This window comes from Hippocampus comes, unplaced genomic scaffold (genome assembly GCF_001891065.2).
Source record: "Hippocampus comes isolate QL1 unplaced genomic scaffold, H_comes_QL1_v1.1 scaffold317, whole genome shotgun sequence".
In the NCBI taxonomy this organism is placed as follows: Eukaryota; Metazoa; Chordata; class Actinopteri; order Syngnathiformes; family Syngnathidae; genus Hippocampus; species Hippocampus comes.
The window spans coordinates 395,822-413,788 of NW_017805531.1; the positions used below are offsets into that span (position 1 = coordinate 395,822).

The 17,967-nt window shown below is 42.2% G+C and overlaps 1 protein-coding gene and 1 long non-coding RNA gene across 2 annotated transcripts in view; one reads left to right on the top strand and one right to left on the bottom strand.

Annotated features, from left to right (window-relative positions):
- Positions 1-2: 2 nt before the first annotated feature.
- LOC109520627 (vertebrate ancient opsin-like) overlaps positions 3-17,967 on the bottom strand; it is a 32,013-nt gene continuing 14,048 nt past the window's right edge. The window contains exons 3-4 of the mRNA XM_019877988.1: positions 8,854-9,087; positions 3-586 (exon numbers count right to left, since the gene is read on the bottom strand). Of these exons, the coding sequence (XP_019733547.1) occupies positions 302-586; positions 8,854-9,087 (519 nt within the window). The 3' untranslated portion in view covers positions 3-301. The remainder of the gene's footprint in view (positions 587-8,853; positions 9,088-17,967) is intronic.
- Positions 9,031-12,646, top strand: LOC109520628 (uncharacterized). Its single transcript, XR_002169212.1, has 2 exons — positions 9,031-9,101; positions 12,205-12,646. It is a non-coding gene; the product is annotated as an uncharacterized LOC109520628 (long non-coding RNA).

The window sequence follows — 17,967 nt, forward strand, 5'->3', positions numbered from 1 at the left end:
TCTTTTTTTTTTTTTTGCATGTTCACATTTTGTCTGCAGATAAACAAAGGGGCAATGTAGGTAGGTTCAGTTCCTGCCAACCCTGCTCATAATTTCTGAAAGTAATTCCAAAGCTTCCCTCCAGAACTGCTGTGTATTGGCTACAGCAACCTGGACTCAGCTGATGCAAGAGCTCTATTTTATTCGTCTGAACTGGCTCGTTGCAGTCGGACCAAACTCAGCAACGGCACCATTCATTATTAATGCCTTCCAGCCTGGAGACATCGCCATTTCATGCTAATGTCAAGGTCATAGCCAGAATTCATCCATCGAAGTGGGCCACGAGTGATACCACAGCAGGTTGGTTGAAGTCTGAAGAAGGGGCTTTGGTGACATCATGGGTGGGTTCCAGGGTAGGGTCCAGTTGGGGCACTGCAGCAGCTGGCTGACCCAGGGAGGCCACCATGTATAGAAAGTCGTTGGTATGACGCAGACCTGTCACCGCGCCAGCCCTCACCGGCTTGGTGGCAACCTTTGATGAGCTCTTCACACTGGAGCCTCGCCGAGGAGCCTCGCAATGTAGCAGTGCTTGAAAGCATCTGTAAAACTAAGGCATACGAGACAAGGATTGGATTTCAAAATGGATTCAGATAAAACGTGCACAAAGGAGAGAATCATGTTTTGCCAGTAAAGTTTCTTCCTGGAGCAAGTTGAAAGTTGGCCCTGTAATTGCTCCCATTTCTCTATGGTAAACATTTAAGGCAATTAGGTATAATTATGACTGATTAAGCTCTCTCTGTCTCCTTCCCTTCTGCTTCTCGCAACATGATTTTAGGGTTATTGTGGCAAACCTTTTTACATGAGAAAAAAATAGGCCCAGGGACATAATGTATTGGTAGAGTTTCCAAATTGTGTGAAACATTCTACTAATTAGATTCTCGTTCACCATTATTGCATGCTCAATTGGCTAAATGATTAAGTTGCTCATTTTCTCTCACGGGTTGTGGGTGAAAGAGCACAGACAACACGAGAACATAATTCCATCTCTCCGTCCTAAAAATAACACTCGCACATTTATATTGGGTTGCTCATTTCCATAGTGACCGCCTGCTTCTTTCTGAGTCTGCTGAATGATTTGGCTAACGCAGACTGGTTTGTTGATTGCGTTTTGTATTAACACTGAAATATTTGGTCAATTAAAAAAAAAAGATGTCTGCACATATTTTGTTCTTATTAAAAATGGCTTTTTTTTGTCAGACACCCGGTTAGGAACTGTGCGGTCCTACGTGCGATATTTTTGAAAATTCGTCAGTTTGTCAACTTGCGACTGCACATATTTCTGTCCCCAAATAAATTGCATTTCAAAATCACTCATAAAACAAACAGAGACTCATAGACTAACTTTTAATGTACGATCGGAAATTGAGGGGAGTTAAAAAAAACAAAAACAAAACACGAATCTGCTCACACGAATCTGCTCCCGGCCGTAGTCTTAAGTTTGTTTACATTGCGTCAAACGGACCTTGGTGGTTGTCACTCACACTGATGGGGAAAAGGTGATGACGACTAAACCCAACAGAGAAACGCTCCATAAAGCGATCGGGTCCCCAATTTAAGAAGAGGAGAAAAAAGGAAGAGGAGAAAAGGGCCAAAGATAAAGGTATGCAGATATGAATGGCGTTAACCTAATTGTGCATCATGTAATGATAAAGTGACCTGCAGGCTATACGCTAGAGTATTTATTAGCCTCCCGCTAATATGTTGCTACCCCCTACATAGTCTCAAAAGACCACTGTTTTTGTACTTTTAGTTTTTTTTTTTTTTTGGTAACTTTTACAATTGGAGGCTTTGTGTCAAGCTGTTATAATATAACAGTTAGACAGCTGCACACGTTTTGCAACTAAACCAGCGCAGCAAGTTTACAAAATTATAGTCTGGGGATTTAGTCAACAGGATTGCATCCTTGTTAAACGTTTGAATGCTAAACATAGGTCCGTGCTAATTCAAACAATCTCCGATGCGCGTTGATATGATTGATTATTCTATATTGAATATTTCTACTACATATCACCCAAATCAAACTGCTTTGGAAAGTGAGGATCAGGCTTCTTGTCTCTGTAAATCATCTGTCAAAATATAATAAATAGTGAATGACCCCTTGATGGATTATTCAATCCATGGAGACTTGTGGAAGTTTCAGCATTCCGATTTCATGCAGATCCTCCCGTTTTACACCAACCGCTACACAACCTAATTCCCCCGGTGTCACGCAGCTCAAAGTCCAGGTATCCAGTTGGGCTGATGGACAGATGGGTAGATTCTGAATAATTGAGCACCCCAGCAGCAGTTTTGACAGCATAACAATTCATTGAGGATGCTTGGCTGTACTTAAAATTCCAGGCATTTCCAAACATGGCCATCCACAGTGTAGGTTGAAGATGGGAAACGCACACATCACAATTCACAGTTTCTTTCCACCGGCTTTCCGAGTTCACCTTTACACGTGGAATCTGATAACACTCTTGAGAAAACGTAGTATACTTAGTATACGCTTTGAGTTGAATGTATACTTATAGTCTACTACATTTTATCACAAGTGCAAAATACGGAAAAGTCGTTCGTGGCCTGTTTGAAGAAGTAGAAAGACACAAGACGGGAAACCAGATGACACAACATTGCTTTAATACAAAAAATACAGCAAATGGAGATAATTGATCAAAACTGATTCAAAACATTCCCAAAACATATTGCCAAACGTCCAACAAACACATTTTATATGGAAGCCCATGAGAATCCTTCACCTCCACGCAATTCCTGAGAAGTGTAAAAAATGAAATCAAAGTGTCGCTGTGTTTGTGGGTAAAATTTAAGTCAAATACTAAACTAATTAATTAACTCTATGATAGTGTTCTTGAAACGTCCAATAAAAAAGAAAATGTCTCACAATGACATTGGCACGAGCTGGTTGATGACAACACCCACAGGAACATAATGTTGAACGTGGATTTTCATGAGCATTAGTGTTCTTGCGTCCAACATTGTAGTTACTATTTGCAGTTAGAAAAATAAACCTCCAAAACTTCAAATCTTAGGGAAAAAAAAATCACCTGTGTGGAGTGTGCTGGAAACAGACAAACATCAAAAAAAAAAAAAAATCACGTTGCGAAAGCATGTACAGAATTGTTGAGTGACAGGATGCGGCCGATGTCGTTCTTGGATTTCTAACCTCCAACAAATAAAGACAACAGTAAAAACTACTCAAGAGTTGCAGAAACTATTACATCAACATAATCGTTAGCTTTATGAATTAGCACCGAACATTTGCACAAGAGTACTGATTGGATTTTTAGATTAATTTATATGTTGACGTCAAATTTTGCATGGTAGCAAAAAAATTTTAAAAAGTGTCTGGAATATAAAAGCAGAAAAAAGAAGTAATGACATAAACAGGAGTTAAAGTTATTGTCTCGATAAAGGTGGATTAAAAAAAAGCCTTTAAATCAAATGAAATACTGTTCTTGACAATATTAAAAAATATTTTCTGGAAGAAGAAAAATAAACGAGACCCAACAGGGTGCAAACTAGAAACATCAACAGGCACATTTTGCCCTTCATTACTGCATCGCCAGCGATGAATTTGTCTCGACAACAAAATAAGTATGCAAGGATGCTGCGTACCACCGAACAAACTTGACACCTGACTGAATATTTGCCGGATGCGAGCGAAATGCCTCAGGACATGCCAAGCGGTATATTTCTATAAGGAATACGCTGCCTCCCCGCCTTTTCTGTCTGTCAATAACCTGAAGCTTATCTTGAGAATGGAGGCAAGCAACATTTCTCCTTAGCTGTCCTAATAATACACTGACGGGGCTCGGTGGAGCAAAGAGGAACAATGGAAGGGGTCGGAGCATGGCAACGCACACATGCACGCAAAAGGCTAGAAGGTCAAGCAAAACAAGGGAGACAGGCGCAGAAACATAAATCATGGCAGGGAGATGGAAAGAACCTGATGCGGTGACAAGGTACTTTGGAGAGAGAGTGAGAAAGGTCAGAGGCGCCTCTGAGAGCGTGATGATCGCAGTGCTTTCGGACAGCGTTCTCAGCTACCTGGTCTGATGCCCCGATAACATTTTGCACTTTGAGGGTGTGTCCGTTTTTGAAGTAGGCGACGTCTTGCTTTGGATGCGAGCGCAGTACGAGAGACATTGTAGGCTTTTCATACGCGAGAAAACATTTTTTTTGTTTCTGTCGAGAAACTTCAAGTTGACACTTAGCTAGACAGATATGTTAAAACTGCAAAGCTGGTCTCAAATGTTTGTCGGGAATGTTCCAAAGAATGCACACTAATTATTTGTGCGGTGGGGGTGGAGGAAATATAGCATTGCAAATTCTCCGGTGGTCTCGTGGTTATTTCGATGCTGAAAGTCACTTGAGTGGTGCTTAAAGAATCTAAATGAAGTCATTCCATGCCCCGATGCTTTGTTTATGAGCATTACTATGATAATGAGATGACTTCATTTGCTCCCATAAACTGTGATATTGAGAAGCATCCCGGGAGTTCAAAAAAAAAAAGTGAATAAATGTGATCTGAGTACTCCAACTAGGAAACTGTTTGACTGCCACATACAAGAACGTATGAACAGAATGAAAGGAATCTAATGACAGCCCTTCCCTGTTCCCAGCATGCAATTGCTATACTGTGTATTACATGTCGTTGTACACAACGAGCATGCGGTATCAACCTCAAATTTCAGAAGCCTCCTATTTCCGGAATGCCGATCGCCGTGGAATTTTCATAGCAGAATAGCTGCTTGCCTTACATGGCAATATGTCCTGCTGTTGAATGTCTTAATATGCAGTGTTTTGATTTTTTAATGTATTTAATTTTCTTTTTTACTAACCCAAAAGGCCGCAAGAAATCTAAATATAGGTGATGGCAATAAAGATGTATAGAGTTCAACCAATAGAGCACACTAACTACTCTCCGGTGAATCTCGCAAGCGCAAGTACCGTATTTTCCGCACTAAAAGGCGCACCTAAAAGCCTTCCATTTTCGTAAAAGCCGATGCAGTAGAACATAGCAAAGGAGGTTTGGCTTCATTGTGTGCCTCGTTATCATTGCGGAATAAGTTTTGGTATGTTGAGAAATAAGGATAGGGGAGCAGCATTTTGCCTTTTTTTTTTTTTGTATTTCATATGCAGTGTATTGATTTTTTTAATGTATTTAATTTTCTTTTTTACGAACCCAAAAGGCCGCAAGAAATCTAAATATAGTTGATGGCCATAAAGATGCAGAGTTCAACCAATAGAGCACACTAACTACTCTCCGGTGAATCTCGCAAGCGCAAGTACCGTATTTTCCGCACTAAAAGGCGCACCTAAAAGCCTTCCATTTTCGTAAAAGCCGATGCAGTAGAAAGATCTGTCCTTGTTTTTTCGCCGTTGAAGGAAGATGGTTCAACAAATCATTGGGCCTGTCAACCTGTCACTCATCATGAGACAACTCCAAACAATAAAACGGCAATATAAATTGAATCCCTCCCAGCTTGTCAGTATACTTTCAAAATTTAGAATGCACTTTCTGCACTGGTGGAGGCATCTGGAATTAAGCAGCAGTAGAACATAGCAAAGGAGGTTTGGCTTCATTGTGTGCCTCGTTATCATTGCAGAATAAGTTTTGGTATGTTGAGAAATAAGGATAGGGGAGCAGCATTTTGCCTTTTTTTTTTTTTGTATTTGAAATGTGCTTTCTGACTGTTTATTGTGCGCGAGTCTGAAAGAAGATCTCAGCAAGGGAAGGCAACTTGAAATGCTGCTCTCATAACCTCGAGATTGCTCCAAATTGCCAGGCCGGATGTGCGCTGCACAGTCGGCTGTGAAGGTATGTGAGACGTTACGGATGGGCAGATAGTTAATTAGGCATTCGTAATGTTTCATCTGGACGTTATTCACTCCAGTGGATTTCCCGTCTCTGCGACTTTGTCGGGAAGTGAGTTTGTTTCACATCACGTCAAAACGCCGTTCGTTGACAGGAATCAAAAAGCGCACCGAGCGAAATCGTACCCCGAAGTCCACAGCACCGGATTCCTTTTCCCGGTGGCCTCTTTGGCTCTGTTGACTGTGGGCGCCACTGATGGATGATGGTCGAAACGCACGCCAGCTGTTCCTCGTATCTGTACAGCATTTTTAGTCTTCAACTCGCCTCAACTCACAGTTTCCATAGTAACGGGCTGGGAGGAATTGAAGACTGAAAATGACATACAGGACATCGGAGTGTCGCCGTCAGGCTGTCACAAGTCGGTGCTATGTGTTTCTCACAATTTCCCATGAGGTCATCACTTTGCAGCTGAGCTGAGGTCTGCGTCGGATTTGTATTTCGGGATATGGAAATAAGACAAATTTCCTTCTTGGGAGATATGTAACACTTGTAGTCGACATTGCAACAAACAAGCAAACAAACAAAAAAAAAATGGAATGATAAAAGTCACTCATGTAATTGTCGTATGACTTCTCACACGACATCAAGTATTTATTTCTGGTAGTAGCATGGCACGCTGAGTGCCTGGTGAGAGTGTTGACATACTTCAGTTTTCACTTCGCTCCGACAGGGTACCTGCTGCGCATCAATATCAGATGCTGAGAGGCTCGATGTTGGACACCGAGGGATGAGAATGTCCTGGAAGTGGAAGCCTTGTTTAAAGCATCTGGACTTTCTGGAGCCATGATACAATACCTGACCTCAAAGAAATTCCTTTTGCGGCAAAAGTGCAACAAGGCTATGACAAGCGTACAATTTAGCTCATTCGAGCTGAATTCACGAAAGACTTACAAATGACTTTTACCGTCAAAGTTAACGCAGTACGTTCACTAAGAGAGAAGAAAATAGAAGTATTTTTTTCCTCTTATTATCATTCTGTGGCATAAACTCTTGTCTGATGGTTGAGTTCACTTCCCATCTTTGGCTGCTTATTTTTTGCTTTGATCCCGTCTCCTGCCTCACGTGTTGGAAGAATGACCTCGAAAAAGAATCGGAGCTACTTTACTGATTCAAAGATTTTAAAGTGAAGTGACAAGTTACCCTCGCGTTATTTTCTCACATTTCTCTCCTGTTTATACACACTCTGGAAAAATATAGAGTTTTATTATTATTAACTGCGAAACAGCAATCGTACGAAAGATGAACCGCAATTTCGCAAGGGACCGCCGTATATGTTGCCATCATGTCCAGTTTTACAAGGGGCCTCCTCTTAACAGTTGACAATAAACTTTACACGCTGTCATACTGCACACTGAAGATCTGCAAAGAGATATTTGGACCACTGGGTAGGCAGTTAAAAAAAAAAAAAAGCTGCAATTCTATCATGGCATTTTCGATGCTCGTTTGGTATAAAAGTCACTTTCGGGATCAAAATTACAGCCTGCCTGGAATGTTCTTCTTCTATTTGAGCGGTAAAATTCAGATTGGTCAAGATAATAAAGGCATTTAGAAATAGATTCTTTCTGCCATATGTTATTCCTCATGTGACCGACCTCAAATGGTTAAGCTACTTCAGGAACATGCGACGAGGCAGATGCGGAGGACTGCGAAACGCAGGAAAGCGACTTGCCCCGGTACAGTCGGGAAAGTACTCGGCGACAAGTCACAGGTGTCCTCACTAAAAACTTCAAAGTGTCCCCGTCACAAACCGTGATCCCTCCATGCCCGAAGTTGTCCATTTTAATCCGTCCTCCAAATGCCAGCGGCGGTCAGCCTCAATGACGACTGACCTGTTGCACTCATGCCAGTGATCATGAAGTCTCACGGCGCGGCGCGTCCGATCCTCCCTGCCCGTTTAGAGGACCTTGCCGGATATCAATAGCTCATTAAAGCAGCAAACATCATCAAGTACACTCGCAACCCCAGTAAGCACCCGTTTGCTGCCTTCTCAGAGCTTACAAAAGCTGCGTCAACAGATTGAGGCTCAGCTTCCTGCCCAGAACCATAATAACCTCGCCTAATTCACCAATCGACACACCTTTGGATTCTTCATTCCGTTATCCAATGTTGTTGAAACTCCCAAGCGCATTATTCCTAATAGGAATCATATGCACTTTCAATATTAACATAACATACACATGCACTATTATCATCGTGATTAAAAGCGTTGCCGTAGAATCAGCTGTTATTCTATTTCATTTGATTCAGTATGATTTTTTTTTTTTCGGTTTCCAATTCCTCGCCCCGTATTTTGTCCTGTTCATTATTTTCATCTACATTGTATTATTGTTCCTCTTTCCCACTTCTCCACACATAAGTCTATTCTGTTCCATTGAATTAGAAGAAGAGAAGAGCACAACCTCCCTAAGTAATGTGTAGACAAATCAATAAAAAAAAAAAATCCGATATTTTGTTTTGGTTTTTTCCAAGTACTCAATCATGCTGTTTTAAGTGGACATGGTCCAAGCTTAATTGCGACCCGCTGAGAGTGTTCGTAATAATACTTAATTGGTAATTGCGTTGCAGGTTTTCCCTGTGGTATAGGTGTCACCACTTGCAGAGAGAAATTAATTACAACTACGAAAACGTAGGCTCAGTAGCTGTTTATTTTTAGATAGCGTGCCACTTAGAGACAGCCAGTTTATGTTGCACAGTGACAAATGGCTGTCAACAAACAAAGTATTATATCCTTTTTTTGTATTAATCATAGTGTAGTTTATAATACCGTGGAGTCCCGAAAGTGGAATCCCACATGTAGTTGAAGTAAAAAAAAAAAAAAAAAAATCTGCCTTTGTTTTTTAGTTTCACACAAGTTCTTCACGTCTCAAAATATTTGAACAAAACTGATGGATGGACCCAGACCAGATCTGAAATATGAAATTAGGTGACAGTACCTGTTTATTCATGAAGACATATATCACCGGGTTGATGACTGTGCTTGTCTTTGCCAGGACGGACGGTATGATGCTGGCTTCAGGCGTGACAAGGCCAGGCGGTCCGAAAGTGGCCAGCAGCGCCATGATACCGTAAGGCAGCCAGCACATAAGGTAGCAGATCACCATGATCACCACCATGAACAAAACTCGCTGCTCCCGTTTCCTGCTCATCGATGCGTTGATCCCACTCACCTGGACACAGCAAGGTAAGAAAGCACGAGAGGGTTGTTTGGAGACCCCTGGTCGCGGCGACCAAAAAAAACACACACACACATCTCGGGGGGGGGCCCTTTCGCTTGGGGCCCTGGGCAATTGCCTGGCTTGGCTGCCCTATTGAGGCATCACTGGGAGATAAGGTGGAGAGAGAAGGTTTTCATCAACTCACGATCTCCCGTGATGACAATAGGATTAGGCTCGTAGGTTCTAGAGAAGTGGAACGTTATGGGGGACTAAAGAAAGAAACAAGAGGATCAGGCAGTGTATCAACAGAAAATAACTTCATCAGCGACGTGACAGGTCGAGACATCCGAAAATGATACAATTGTATTTTCTCGATTCAGCCACACTGGATTGTTGGGGAGCCTTGATAAACAAAATAAAGCCACACAGAAATGACAGACAGATCATGATTTTCCTAGTGTTGAGTTTTTCCTTCATGTCAATTATAAGATGGCATTCTATTTTGATGGCGTATGTTTATTTTGTCACTATACACTCAGCGGGCAGGAGACATGCCTGCACAATCTATACAAAGCAAAAAAGGGGAGGGATAAAAATCCGTCACAGTGATGTCTGCGTTTAGCCTTAAAAATAAGAGCTGCAGTTACACCCCCCCCCCAAAAAAAATTACCGGTGTGTGTGTGTGTGTGTGTGTGTGTGTGTGTGTGTGTGTGTGTGTGTGTGTGTGTATATATATATATATATATGTGCGCGCTGCAAGGCCCTGTCAGCTAGGCTAAGGTACGTTTCGGAGTTTTTCTTACATTATGAATTATTCAGTTTGCCTCCCACTGACCAAGCTAAGTTGCTCGTTTCTGTTGATTCCCTCCCTGTCACTCATTCTGTGACATTAACATAGGGTATCGTGTCCCACCTGTTTCTATCGCTGTCACACTGTGACACTCAATGGAAGCCCACGTGTTGCCAGTACTCATGAAAAATTAAAAACAGAGGTAGAATACTTTTCTAGATTACCTTTACGTTAACAAAACAAGCCTTGCGTGTCAGGCAGTGGTGTGCAAAGCACAGTGGATGCCCGGGGCCATTATCGACCATTAAAAATGTTATCGGTGGGGTGGTGGGGTGGTGGGGGGTGGGGCGTGCTTTGGATGCCTGACTCAGGTGGACGCCCGAGACACCACCCTGTCCATGCCCCTGGTCTCCGGTATAACGGCACAAGCAGGTAGGTCGTTTGATTTCATGACTAATTTGAGAAATGCCATTCGAGCTATTCATCGAGGATTCATACTGACTCACAATCAGCATGTAGTGACAGTTGACTTACCACGATTTCAGCAATAATCAAACGTGCACTTATACGTGTGGCAGTCCACAATGAACGAGCAAATTAAGCAGAAATGGATAATATTGTGCTTTAAAACAAGGAAACAGAGAAGGAAAAGGTTTTCCCGCCATGATTCGCCCGCCCTCAATGACGCACGCAGGTTCAATCTGTCCGGCAAAGGTACACACAGTTTTACCGACTGGCCTTAAAAGGGAATGTAAATCATGTGCATGGCACAATTCTGCGCTAGCAAAGATGGCAGCCAGAAATAGTGCAGAGGTGTTTGTTGGGGTTTCTTTTTATTTTTTTTCTGTTCCCCCTCCTCTTCACAGCCATTTATTGAATCCGTTACAGTATGTTAACTATCCAATGGCTTATATCTTTCTGGCTTGACAGAAGGTGCATTGACTGTTCTTGAGTCCCCGGCGGACTGTCAGTTATTTAACACATCATTAGTGCACACTGCTGCATTCGGAAAAAATACCTTTCCACCAAACTAAAAAAACTCCCCACATGCAGTGTAATTTTCAATGGCCATTTTAGATCGGGGTAAGTGGTCAGTCACTTAGCTCCTTTGGGTGACAAAAAACATTTTATTCTTTTCAGTGATTGAATTGAAACCCTTAATCCAAATAGCATTTCCATCTCATGTGTATGCTTGTCGTTTCGTCGACTGAATAGGACAGCAAAACAGTCTAGCCCCAGGTTGTCTTCATGGTGAATGTTGAGTGGCCTATTTTTCATTTTATTTTCATTTTATTTGGTCTTATTTGCACAAATGACACTGCACTACAGACCATGTATTTGTTGAGCAAAAAGAAAAGGAAGAAATTCTCTTGACCTCAGTTGGTGTGCCCGTGACCTAGCCTTCGAATTGAAACGTTTTATAACGATTGAATCAAACTATTAATTGTCTGAGGGTTTTGGGACATTGCCATGTAAAAAGTAGCTGGGGGGGAAAAAAAATAAAGCCCATCTACCGGAAAGGAAGAGTAATTCAGAGCATTGATTCGCAACCCAAGCTAGCGAGGTCGCTAGCTAGCTAGCTATCTATACAGTATAGCTACCAATGTCAATTTCAACCACCCGCTGCAAATATTCAAACGATCGACGTCTACGATGTACTATGTAAGGGTCGAAGTCTACGACCCAGTGTACCGGGGACGATACTCTATGCATCGTTATCTTTCTCCTTTGACCAGCTACCGAGTGCAAACTTCATCTTTCCTTATTTCCTCTCCTCTGTCACGTCGATCGGCTTTCGCTCCAGGCATTAATTCTATCGCCCCATAAACCAGTGTGGCTCCAGGTGGTCATGGTAACTGCCAGCTCCAATCTGAGACGTTGCTTTTGCCACCACGGGATTTTGGAGCGTGTATGCACAACATGATGAAGACGACTGTCCTCTCTCTTTTTTTTAATGGCGTCGAGGATCCATTCCAGACATGGATTCGAGGAGAGGAAAATACACTGCTGCCGGGTCAGAACATGAGATTCCAAGAACAAAGACATACTGAAAAAGGAGATTTCGATTTTATTTCATACTTGCAGTTCAGTTAGTTAAGTTTTTATAGATTTGCATTTTAGTTTTGTGGTTCATGTTTTTTTTTTTTTTAAGAAATTTCTATTTCAGTGCCGATCCGTTTTTTTTTTTTGCTGTAAGTGAGGTAATTTGTTCACGTGTACACCGCACGATGTCATATAAATTGTGAGGAATAAATTGTAGATGGAATGTCAAGTCTCGTTCCATACGCCAAAGCCACGTTGCACCACCTGTCCAGGAGCTGACTGATGCTTTCATCCAGGTCTGGGAGGGGATCCTTCAAGAGAATTCCCCAACGCATCTGGACCATGCTCAGGCGTTTTAGGGACATCGAACAGGCATGAGGAGGCCACGCACACTACTGAGCCTCATTTTGACTTGTCCCGAGGAATTTCCACTGAAATTGGATCAGCCTCTTTTCTGAGTGTCCACTTTTATTTCATGTAGGATGCCAAAACCAGACCCTGTGGGATAATAATCCAATTTTACATTACTTTGTCCTCAACACATTCCACGGTGGGATTAAAGTGCAACATTTCTTTAATTGATATCTAAATTGCATTATTTTAGTGTTCCCTTTATTTTTTTGAGCAGTGCATACAATCTTGTGGTGTTGAGGTGGAGCGTTAATAACATAGTGTTGTAAAAAGTTGCTATTTTGAATGGGGTAGAAGTACCCGAGTCTTGAGGGAGTTTGGGGAAAAGGCCAGATTAAAAAAAAAAAAAAGAATGTGGTACTCCAGTGGCAAGCAGTTAATAATTGTTTTTAAAGTTTGTAGGTAGAGGCTGCTGCCGCTGCAGGGATTAAGGGGCTGGAACAATCGTAAAGGTGTGAAAATGATTTCACAAGGCACCGTGGCATATCGCTCTTTCGGAGATAGATGAGTTAAACATTTAGGCTCAAAAAATGCAATGTCGTCGTCACTGACAATGCGGCTGCAGTATTGTTTTAATTAAAGAGTGACTGTCTTTCGGAATGTCATTGTGCAGTCTCGAGAATCACAGCCGCAATTAAAGTTGACACTCGGCTCTGTTCTCGATATAGTATGTCAAACCATGACCCGCCTGTGGGAGAAGACGGCAACTTTACACGAATGTAGAAGAATGTTATCGGCAGAGGCAAACTATATTAGATCAAATCATACCATTACCATTTTAATTTTTGAAAAAAACGTCCAGCTGTTCAATGTCTCGGTTGTTTTTGCACAACTTGCTATTCTCTAATTCCATATTATTCAGTGTTTAAACCGAGAATTGACCAATAAATGTCCAAATAATTCTACTCCTATGCCTTTCTGTGACTCTTCCGGTCTCCCTATAGTTGTTACAATGATGACATCCTGTGACACTCTCAGCTAAGCAGCCGCTTCTCTTGGATGGGAATACTTCCGATCATTTTTTTAGGAGTCCTTTTGGTCGCATGGTGTCAAAATACGCACAGCATGATGAAGACGACTGTTTCATGCATTTTTAGGCTCATCGTGAAATTTCTACCGAAAGCCAAAAATTCCAGACTTTTTATGAATAGTGTATGCAGATTTTTTATTTTATTATTATTATTATTTTTTTAACTTCGTAGGTTATCTATTGAGTAGTACAGTACTGGGCCAGCAAACTAATTAGAAGGTTGAGCCAAGCGGCTGCCAGACTGGCGACTGTAAATCACTCTTAGTCTTTGGAGGCTGCGGGCATTGTGTACCTCCTGGCGCTGCACCACCTGCTCTCCTCTCACTTTTCCTTTCAGTTTGTCGCTACACAAAAAAAGGCCACTGGACCGTGACATTGGTAGTGGGAACCAAAAAGCAGTATGAGCCACACATGAAAGACGGAACAAAAAAGGCAGGCGGGCAGCAGGCAGGCAAGTGTGCGAAATCAAATTGGTTGTTTCAAACAACAAAAAAATGTGTGGGGCGGTATGGGCATGAATGAGAGTGTCAATTGTTGTTGTTTTTGTAGTTATAGAAAATACATGGCTGTTCAGGGGGTGGGATGGGGGGGTTCAAACTTCAGGGGAAAAAAAGCTGTTCTTGGCTGCTACTTTGCGACACGTTTTGTACTCTCTCAAACACACAAGCTCACAGAGAACTTTGGAAAACTTTTACCAGATCATTGAAAGCAATCAGTATCCCACTGAAAAAAAAGATGTTGCGAAACGGCACTGTCAACACGCGTCATTCGAGGAGAGGTGAGCTCAACCTTCTTAGCGAGATGACACCGACTCAGGATTGAAGGAAAAGGAGATTAGAGAATTTCATCGAGTGAGTTTCCCTTTCTCTAAATGGAAAATGGAAAACCGACCCGGTGGAAAACAAGCTCCATATCAAGTCTAAATCAGTTACAGTACACCGAAAGTTAAAATGCTGCAAGTGATATACTGTACTGCATGTGTCTAATTTGAAAGGAACAAAAAAGGGCATGTCGGATAACATCTCAGCATCTTGTGCTCTTGACTAGCACATCCACCCCCCACCCCCCCCACTCCTCCGACTTTCCTTATATGATCACTTGCATGAGCATGTCATTTCTGCCATCAATATGTCCTTGAACTTCTGTAACAGAAAGCTCAAGATTTGCAAGCTGCTCGGGGCAAAAGCGATGCACATTAGACTGTAATTAAAGTGGCACTTTTTGTCTCGGGCGTCATTCCAAGTGAGAATGATTCCACACGCTGGAAAGTACAACTTTTTGGGTGTTTCTTTTCAATGGCTTGAGTCATATTTTGTGCCTTTGGTGCAACTTTGACAGCAGCGACGACATGAGAATATCAAACCTAAACAGACTCTTGGCACGACAACATGAATGCGTCCAACTTTTGGCAATTTAGTGCTCCCTAAGTCTAATCCGCCAAAGGGCGAGGGCGCTGGATGCAGAGACGAAAACAAGGCATTAAACTGTGAGCCACAAACTTTGTAGAAGAGTGTGGCAATGGCGATGAGGAAACCATTTGATTTTGGTCCGATACATCAAAGGCAGTGGCTGTAGCTTTTTTTCTTCAATTCAGTAGGATGATTATGTGAGATTTAAATGTGAGATAAATCTCACATAATCTGACCACAGATGCAGGAGTAATTTTATTTTCCTAACTTTGAGATTTTTTTTTGAAGAGGCGGTGCTCGTAAAGATGCTCATGAGATAAAAGTGCTGGCGTTTTACGAAGCTTTGCACTCGTAAAATCCATTTTTTTCTTGAAAAGTACACCTTGAAAGTGAATTTTCAATCATCCGATATCGTCCTCCACTGATAAAATGGTAAATGGAGTGCACTGTACATCTACTTTGTACATCGTATGGTTTCTGCCCAAACATCTTGACACACAGACATACATTTATTTTCCAATCTATTTAACTGTTAAGTACAGCGGGAGCAAGCTGGTGGCTGCCTGCTGCCGTTTTAATTCCTAAAACGTCACAACGTTTTACTTTAAAGTTTGATTTACTTTAATCAGAATCCCCCATCGCATTGTCACCAAAACCACAATCCGGGTGGGTTAATGTGGCTCGTAAATTCTGAATCCCAAACCACGTTGCCATGATTATCGCTGCTTTTTCTTCTACGCCGTCTTCTTCTTCTTCTTTCAGGAGTTGGCAAACAACTTTTGGCGCATGAACCACTACCATATTCTGAGATACATTGTGGGTTTGGATAATAATACTATTTCACAACCTCCTAATGAACCCAACTCTTTCCAAAAATAAAAAGAGAAATTTTAAACTTAACTCACAAGAACTTCTCTGTCAAAATTCAGAGCTACTTTCTGACCTCTTTGCTCTTTAATTAGTTGTTATCTTGCCTGACTGTACATGCTCGCCCCCCCATCCCTTTTTCTCCTGTGCGTATTTCTAACACTGCCCACATACTGTACATACCTTTGAATGGTATGAATCCTTCTTCATGTTCTTCTCGTTGTCCTTCCTCTCCTAGTTTATTGGCAGATGACAACCCTTTGATGTATACCGCCACCTACTGTAACAGGAAGCGCAAAGCGTTTCCTAACATAGTCAACGCAGTCCACTCAAGCAAAGCTGCTGCATTCACCCATGCGAACAAACAAACGCGAGACAGGCGGGGTACGTTTTCGTCACTCGTCAGCGGAACGAGCATCTGTCCGGGACAGACTGACAGGTCCATCGGTACTTGACCTGGTTAGTGACAAATGACACCGATGAACGAAAACCAACTTGGGTCAGTGCTTCGTCTGTCATCATTCCTCAGCAAAAAAAAGATACCCATCAGTGACGCACTGACGGAATGCCCACCTCTGGTATTTTGTGCCATCAAAAGACCATCAGGTGCTGCATGTTTCCCATTAAAAGAGGAATTTCATTCTATAGTCCAATGTTGACACGCGTGTTATCTAGTGATGTGTTTAATGAACATGGCGGGCACCAATGTGATTTTTAAAACCTTTTTTTTTTTTTTTTTTATTAAATGTACATGAAAAATAATGATCAAACTGATGATCGGAAAATTATTAACACTTTCCTGCTGCAAGCGGCGTATATACTGTGTACGTGCACGCCTGTGATTGTAACTTTCATTGAAGCAAAGACAGTAAAAACTGTCCTGCACTTGGCAAGCAGATTCCGTATGCTTCAAACAAACGACTTAAAAGGGACAAAGATGGTCAGTGTTGTGGTAATTCAGAATAGGATGTGGCGAATTGAATATTCGTGTGCGTGCGTGCGCGTGTGTGTGGGTGTGCGCAAGTTTATGTGTACCTACATTAACAGTATATATTCAAATGGAGTAGGCAGAAATGTGTTTTCATTTGATGCGAATGCGCTGCGAGGACCGCAGGGAGAGGCACGACACAATAAATGGACTCTTTGAATTGCAGCCCTCAGGGTTGTTACTTTGCCTCAGATTGCATTTGGAACTTTCTCTGATACCAAATATTTTCCCGCATCCTGAATTTCTAAAGGGACTATCGATTTAAAGGGACCAACTCTTGGGACCAATGTTATCTTTGGCCACTAAAAGCCAAACTAAGAGGATGCTGAATAGGAAGCAAGGCGAAGGCGGGCATTCCTAATGAGCGCTTTTGTGTGCATGCTTTTGGCGAACGTACGACACAGTTGACATCTAAAATACCGTAACTGCTGTGAACCATTGCATGCGTAATCTGTACTCATTGGAAGCACAATTAAATTGAAGGAAAAGACCCGAGGAGATAATAAATGTATTCCAAAGTAGAAATATGCGGGGCAGTTGTCACATGGCTGAAGTCATGCACGTGTTTTGAAGGCTTTTCTTTGCACGATGCACTCGATGGAAGGAGTTTTACTCCTACTCTTCAGATGCCTTTGGATCAATGAAAGACTGGCTCAATAAGAGTGGTGACTGGGGGATGCGGGCACAACACACAAAGACATATCGACAATCCCAATCTGGTCATGAACGCACTTATGGCTCCGTTTAAAAGGTTGCTCAACGGAATAAAACGAAGCGCTGAGCGAAGCCTTTTATTGTGCTGACTCGCGTGCATCGCATCTGTAGCTTAAGCGTTCACCTTTCAGCCACTGCGATGATGTCAAATGTATCCGTGGCAGAAAGACGATAAACGCGTCGCTCTTTTTGGGTGATTCGTTTTTTGTTTGTTTTTTTTAGATCATATTTTATGACCTCGAGGGTCAGCGAATCAGGCGCTTTTGTACCACCAACCAGAACGGCAAAAGAGGAAAGCTTTCAACATGTGGCATTCAAGTAACTCGTGAGTGCAAAGAGACGTGGGGGGGGGGGGGGGGCTTGGTTACTCCGATCACAGTGTCTGCCAGGGTCCTAAGGGGTGGTAAGGTATGAGGGGGGGGGAAGAGGGGGGGGGGGGGGGGGGGGGGGTGTGCTATGATGTAAAAGTGACTTAAACTTGTCTGTTAGCGAGATGTTCCGAATTTGACATCGAATGTGACATCAAATATTGATCATTCGCATAACAAATAGGAATGCAGAGTCCTTATCGACTTGATAATTATCTAGCCAACATGTGGAATGATGATGTTTTATCAGTTAATCTGCTAACAAAAACACA